A 7761-nucleotide genomic window follows, 5' to 3' on the forward strand; every position below is an offset into this window, starting at 1 on the left:
CTCTCCGCGGGTCTGCCTCCACGCCGGCACGCCAGCTGGATTAAGACATATCAAACTTTAAAGGGAGCAGTTTTTGTTTGTTTCAGTGACGTCTATGCGCCGACATAAGATATAGTGACTGTTAACTTAAAAAGTGAAAAAAAAAAGTTATTTATCCTGGAGATAGCATGCAGGCAAGACATTAGACTGCCCTGAGTGGAGCTGCTGTTTCATTGTTTTATCGCTGCTTTTTTTATCGTCTGACAGCGACCTCTGCCCCTCCGGACATCACCGGCATGTTTCCCCTGGACTCGCCGTGGAACATCTCCTTCGCAGGCTGCGGCTTCCTGGGCGTCTATCACATCGGCGTGGCCAGCTGCCTGCTGGAACAGGCTCCGTTCCTGGTGCGCAACGCGCGGCACATCTACGGCGCGTCGGCCGGAGCGCTCACCGCCACCGCGCTGTCCACCGACACGTGCCTCGGTAGGTGGACCCGACACACAGCAGGGAGCAGGATCTGACACATAAAAAGTCATGATGCTCAAAACCATTTCAAAATGAATGAGGAATAAATATTTCAGCGTGAAAACAATGTTTTTACTGGGAGAAACACCCCCATAAACATAATTACAAATTCTCCATATTGTTTAGTTTCATAGCACACCTTAAAAGATGGAAATACTTTATATTTTCCCATTAATTTAATCCAGAGTGAAACCTCCATGTACTAACTGAAACAGTTCCAGTCATTTTTTGTTTTAGATACGTTTTGATAGGATTCATACAAATAAAACATACTGCTGTTTCAAAAATCAGTTTTTTCTAAAATAAAATGTTTTCCCCATTCTGTCAGAACTAATTTTTTTATATGTAAATGCAATGTGTATATATATATATATATATATATATATATATATATATATATATATATATATATATATATATATATATATATATGTATGTATATATGTATGTATATATATAGTATTTTCAAATTATATTCTATTATTTGACCATAAAAAGTAGACTGCTGTTAAAATAATCTACTAGTAGGTTCTAAGGTGAATTTGTCCCTCCTAAAGTTAAATCAAAATCGTTATTTCTTCAGAAAGCATCCCCCACTGTTACATAATACCAAGTAGGCTAGAAGAGCAAGACACAAGTATGAGTACTTTGTAATTTGACAACTTTTCTACATGAGTTGTTAAATCTAATCTCATCTGTGCTTCAATATTACAAAATGCAATGTGCTTAACCTAACATCATACTGCTACTGTTTCAGTCTTTACTGAACTCAGTCGTTTCAGTGGTTTTACATGCATTGTTTATATAAAACACAATAGGCTTTCCGAAGCAGGTTGCAGGCTGTTGCAAGCTAATCTAATCCATTTGCATTTCAACAAATATTCTTTTTAACTATCACTCATAAATATTCTCTTCGGCAAAGGTTCGAGGAGAATTTGCTACTGTGTTCCTCTTGAATATTCTGTTGTGACAAAACCAGCAATGACAGCAACGCAATTCTTACTTTTCCTCAGGATTTCATTCAGAGGACATTTTTTTGAAAGTTGGTTGTGAAATTTCTTCCTCATACCAAACAAAATCATTCATACCAACAGAATCACCTCTTGAATTTAACTCCTCATCATTCTACAATTGTTTCTAAACCTGTTTTAAATTATTTCTAAACAGGAGATGTTGGTGCGAGTATCATTGATGTTGCCAAAGAGGCAAGAAAGCGTCTTCTTGGACCGATGCATCCATCCTTCAACCTGGTCAAGATCATGCGTCACCTGCTGCTGAAAACTCTGCCACCCGATTGCCATCATCGGGCCAACGGTCGATTGGGAATCTCTCTCACCCGAGTTTCAGATGGAGAAAATGTCCTGGTGTTCCACTTCAACAGCAAAGAGGAGCTGGTGCAGGTATACACCTATCGCTATCTGGATGCACTTAAAAAATAACATTCAGATTATGAAAATATTCTGTGAATTACCTGCATTGTTTTCTGATCCCAGCACTGCATAAGAATAATTCAAGACCTATCGGTGAATAATAAACACCAAAAAGTTATTTGAGGACTGAAACAACAGGAAATTGAACCTGCAGCTCTTTATGATGACATTTGATAAGGATCAAAACTTACAATGGATGAATGCATTCCGATTGCAGAGCTGATCACAGGGTTAGCCACAACCATTTCCTAAATTATAAAAATACAGAGTCAACCAATGATCAAAACAAGAATATTATCACTACAACACTGTGCAGCCCTCTGCAGTACTACTAGAACAAGAAAATGTACTGTTTTCTGATGCATGCAAGACCATTCACTTTTTGTTGTTTTTTTTCCCTCATAATTGTTTGGTTAGGAATTTATCAAAGATTTATATTAGATGCAGCTTTCACTGCTTTCATTTGAAATGAACTGGACTGCTATTTCTCGGTTAACACAAAGAAGAAATAAAAATACTGTGTAATGTACACAATAATCGGCACGTCACTGGCACTGACTGATAATGACATAAAAATTAAATTGTAATTTTAAATCAAAATGAACATTGCTGTTATGACGAGCAGATAAAAAAAGTTGATGTCCCAATAATAAGCAAATACTTAATGTTAAAATAATTGGAGCAGATTTCAGTGTACCACAAGTGAATAATACAAAGGTAATGTATTCTAGATCTGAATCCACCAGGAAGCAATCACAATAATAGCACCAATGAATTGCACTGCAGACAGAGATTTGATTGACCTCAGCATTCATTTGCTTACCTGGAGTGATAATCATGGTTGTGTTGGCAGCTGGCCAAAATATATAGTTGGGGAAAAAACAAAATGGAAAGCTGTCAAAGAATAAAAACAATGTCAAACAGTACACTGATATGGTTGAAATAATGAAATCCACTCTTCAAGTAAAGAATATTGTAATCATTTACTCTAATACACTGATAAACATCATGATATTATCTACCATCATCTATATATAATTTTACAGTATAATGTACATTACAGTTACCTCTACTAAGGACCTTGTTTTGTATGTAATCAATCTTATTTGTGAGTGAAATTGTCCGACTCTATTTTCCTTATTTTCATTTTTTAACAGGCTTGTGTCTGCAGTGCCTACATCCCCGTTTACTGTGGACTCATTCCCCCTACACTGCAAGGAGTGGTGAGTATATTCACTTTTTTATCCATCTATGTCCACTTTTGTTTGGATTAGAATTGAAATTACTGTCCACACAGCATTTAGCTTTTGAGTGGTGTAACGATCAGTCCACTGTACTGGTTCACCAAACACATGGGTGGTTTTGTTTTTTTGTTGCTTTTGGCACGGTTGGCCTTTCTCCCTTCCTCAAGAATGTGTTTATTCTGAACGGCACGCGCTTGGAAACAATGATTATGAAATTCCGTTTGGAATTATTGTTTGGCAGACATTTGATTCCGAGGGCAAGAAGTAGAACCTGTGCTTATTTTTTTTTTGTTTGGCTGGACATGTTTCTAGCTCAAAGGTTTTCATGGAAATTTCATTAAGTAATCCCTGCACTCCCACCCTCTACCCGTGGCCTTTGTGATGGCTTTTCGGAGGTTACGCATGCTTGTGTGGATGCAGGGCTTTTGGCCAAAACTCAAGCGTGGCAGAGCCACATGGTGCGGCGCTGTCGCTGACGTTAAGGTTGTTCCAGCCTCTTGTTATCATCAGTGACCCAAGTCCAAAAACTGATGTCACTCTGATGCTGACGCTCACACTTCGTGCCTCCAATTTGAAAGTTTGTTTGCTTCAATAAGAACAAAGATTTCCCGATACGCAAGAGCACCGTGTCAGTATTGCCAGATCGTGTTTCAGTTCAAATGATTCGCTGTCAGACTGTTTCATAGTTTCTCTGCAAAATAGAAAGTTTCCTTTCAACCGGCTTGTTCTTATGTAGAAAATAGGACGCTCATGGTCACTTGTGACTGCAGTTCTTTCATAGAACGTTTAAGGTAGGTGTCCTTCAGAGGTCAATCCTGAGCCTTTTCTTCATTTTACCTCTTGGTAAAATGTCTCCCAAAAATCTAATAAAAATTGCCTTTAAAATGAAGTTTATAACTTTGTTTTGAAGGTGCTTTAAAGTTCGAGTTGTTTGTCTTTATTGCTCACATTATTGTTGTCTTCCGTCCCTCAGCGATACGTTGACGGGGGGATTTCAGACAACTTGCCCCAGTACGAGCTAAAAAACACCATCACCGTGTCTCCGTTCTCTGGAGAGAGCGACATCTGCCCACGCGACACCTCCACCAACATCCACGAGCTGCGTTTCACCAACACCAGCATCCAGTTCACGCTCACCAATCTGTACAGAGTCTCCAGGGCGCTCTTCCCTCCGGATCCGATGGTGGGTCATGCGATTTTATGTTATTTAATCCATACACGTAGCGAGAAGCGCACAGCTGCAGTTCCATTGATTTGAACTGGCGTGACCTCGGTGCGCCGCTTGGACTCATGAGAGATAAATTGGCGCCTTTGTGCCTTTGTGTGCAGGTTCTCAAGGCGATGTGTAAACAGGGATACAAGGACGCTCTGCATTTTTTAAAGCGGAATGGTAAAGCACAACACTCTTCCTGATACAAGCTGAGTCACCATTGACAAGTCTAATTGATCTTTTGTGATCTGCTTGTACATACTATCACCCTGATATGCAATCAGAGCTTCTGCTTCCTGTGACCATGTCACCAGATCAATAGACTGCTTTTAGACCTCCTTACTTTGTGTTTTGGTCAGTCCACATAAGAAACATGTTCTTACAAAGTTTTTCAGTGAATAATGAATGAGTTCAAACATTGGAGGCATGACCTCGTTTGTGATAAGTGAGGAAGAGGTTATATAAAATATTTTGGCATTTTGTTTTCAGGCCTTCTTAATTTCAACGGCCCCCAAAGAGACAGACCCCTGCTTGTGAACGGAGAAGAAAAGAAGGATTGCGTTGAGGAAGAGCCTAAAGAAGTGACCGCAGTTAGAGCCGTTTCATCAATAGAAGATCATATCATCGAATACCTTCCACCCAGGGTTCACAGAGGTAACATAATTGGTCTGTGCAACTTCTGAAATAACTAATCTGATGCACAAAAGTAATATAGTACAAATGTATCTGTTTCTTTTTTTCATTCACCCCGTATTTTACACGCAGTACTGGTTGAAAAGAAAACATTATGTTCACTCGAAGAACAGTCCGTCTGATACTTTGTGTCACACGGCGTCTGCTGAGTTGAGTCTCAGGCTGCGTGAATCGGGACGTCATGCTGTCTTTGCCTCCCTCTGCAGCTCTAGTTGAGGCCTGCATGGAGAGGAGGAGCCTCGCACAGTCGCTAGGCAACCTGCTCCCCGTCAAGATGGTCTCGGTGATGATGCTGCCCTACACCCTCCCTCTGGAGTCCGCTGTGTGGTTGACTCTCAGGTGATTTAACTGCACCGGGTCCTGTTCCCTCAGTGTTAGATCCTTCCTCCTACGCCCGTGGTTTTATTCACTATTGATACAAATCCACTCATAACTTTCTGTTATTATTCATTACTGTGGATATTGAACTTTGTATCTCTCACTGGCAGACTTCTGGAGTGGCTCCCAGATATCCATGAAGACGTGGGGTGGATTCGAGAGCAGCTATTGAAATTCCTGCAGCGCGTTGTTCGCCAGGCCTCAAGCACAGTATCCCACCACGTATCAGCAAGGTAATCGACACCTATAAACAGCTCTGCCACACATGTTGACAATTATTGTGTTTGCAATGCATTATCTGCACATGTACAAATGGCTCTAACATCTATGAAAATGGACAAGTTGTAATGCTCATTCATAATGATGAACTTATAAGAACAGCATTGATAAATGACAGAGTGTTAAATCATTGTTGATCATTAATACATGTTTGTGTTTGGGCACAAATGGCAGTCAGGTATTCATTCCCTTAGATTTAGGTTTAGTTTTGTTTTGCTGTCTTTAACCAGTAAATCAAATAGTAATTCCCCAGTTGAATGTTGATATTTAACTTACTATGAAACTAAATTAACAACGAGAACAGCTGTATGTTAATGTCGTAATTCTTTTTAGTTTCATCAGCGATGCTTTCTCACACTTATCTTTTGTTAACTCACTACAGGCTGTCTTTTCAACCAATACCATTTCACTGTACACATGTAAGGGAAGACTTGCAGACGATTGCTGTGAGGAAGGAGGAAGCAGGAAATTAGATTAGATTAGATAAACCTTTATTAGTCCCAAGTGAGAAATTGCAATTAAAGGCATTAGGAGAATGCCTAAAATAGTTGAAATGATGGAATCTTATGCAAATGGAAAGGATGTTACTGAATGTTTTTAATAGTTTTACTTCCCTCATTATTCTAAGCCTTTTCTGGTACTTCTAATAAAATCTAGATTGTTCTGTCACCTGGAACTGCATCACCAGCAGTCCCTCCGATCGCAGTTCAGCTCCAGCAATCTGTTTCCCACCTGGATGAACGAAGGCAGCTCTTCGGTCTTCTCGCGTCTCGACCACTACAAGAAGCAGCTGCTGTCTGGAGGCCTGTGCATCAACATGGACCTGCAAGGCTCCTTCGGCACTGCAGTCGTGTCTCCAGATAAAAGCTCCGCGCCTCATCTCTCCCTGCAGGACCTCACAGTGCAGAAAGGTTTCTGAGTGTCCCACTTTCCACCAACTCTGCAGAAGCTATCAACAGCTCATAGGAACATCTGACGCTGCCACGACTTTGCATATTCCCGATTCATTAACATTTAAAAATCAAGTTTCTATATTTTCCAGAAAGACTTTATTTAAATTTGATTTTGAATGTTAATGTTAGTAATATCTGATAGTTACACTTCCTGTGTATTAAGTATCTTTTTCCCAATGCCAGACACTGGAATAAGTTATGTCCACAGTATTGTCAAGTATAAGAACACAGAATGTGTCTGTAATCAGCAGAAGTGTTACAGTCTCAGCACATGTGCTGACTTGTATACAGTCATGAATTACAGGACAAACAAAAATGCACACTCGAAGGTGCATGGTTAAAATAAATAAGTATTTATGTTTTTAGTGGAATGCCGTCAGACCAGTAGCTGAGCAGCATTTTTTGTTGCGCCTGGTTCTGAGCATGAAGTCACTTTTGACACACAGACAGTTTCAAACTGGAGGATGAACTGTTTTTGTCTCAATGTGTTTGTTACATGTAGTTACTCCATTTGTATGATGCATATCACAATGTACAACCATAAAAAAATACACTGAGTTATTTGTTTAGTTTGTATTGATGTCAATGTCTTATGTGTTCATAATTATTTATATGAAAACTGAAAAAAATAGTTTGTATTTTTTGCAGTCAGAGTTGTTTCTGTCTCCCCTGATTTTCTCTTAAGTTACAATGATTTCAGAGATAATTAAATAAAACTATATTGTTTTAAACTGGTACCTTTTATGTTAAAACAATATCTTTCTGGTACCAACATATTAGAGCAAATCACATTTGTAATTTTGAATTCAATAAAACCAATGTAATTTGATTTGCACTTTGTACAGTAATTCTTTTTGTTGTGCCTTGAATTTTATTACAATGATTTTAAAATGAAATTTGCACATTTTGACAATGATGCCGGTGAAAATAATATGATCATGAAATATAATTAAAAAAACTGATAAAAACTGACCGTTCCTGTTTTCTTATCGCACTGATTATATGATTAAGCCTCAGTTTCTGTCACAGAAACTGAGTGTGCCTATGATGCATTTTCATAAGGATATGTT

General features: G+C 39.0%; 1 protein-coding gene across 1 annotated transcript; it reads left to right on the forward strand.

The window, feature by feature from the left end:
• The first annotated feature begins 27 nt into the window (after window positions 1-27).
• pnpla2 (patatin-like phospholipase domain containing 2) lies at window positions 28-7609 on the forward strand. Its single transcript, XM_030096341.1, has 9 exons — window positions 28-462; window positions 1672-1904; window positions 3092-3157; window positions 4152-4361; window positions 4508-4568; window positions 4878-5042; window positions 5288-5420; window positions 5570-5692; window positions 6396-7609. Exons 1-9 carry the CDS (start codon window positions 276-278, stop codon window positions 6655-6657), a joined length of 1440 nt encoding a protein of 479 aa, XP_029952201.1. The 5' UTR covers window positions 28-275; the 3' UTR covers window positions 6658-7609.
• Window positions 7610-7761: the final 152 nt, after the last annotated feature.

Source organism: Salarias fasciatus, chromosome 7 (genome assembly GCF_902148845.1).
Source record: "Salarias fasciatus chromosome 7, fSalaFa1.1, whole genome shotgun sequence".
Lineage (NCBI taxonomy): Eukaryota > Metazoa > Chordata > Actinopteri > Blenniiformes > Blenniidae > Salarias > Salarias fasciatus.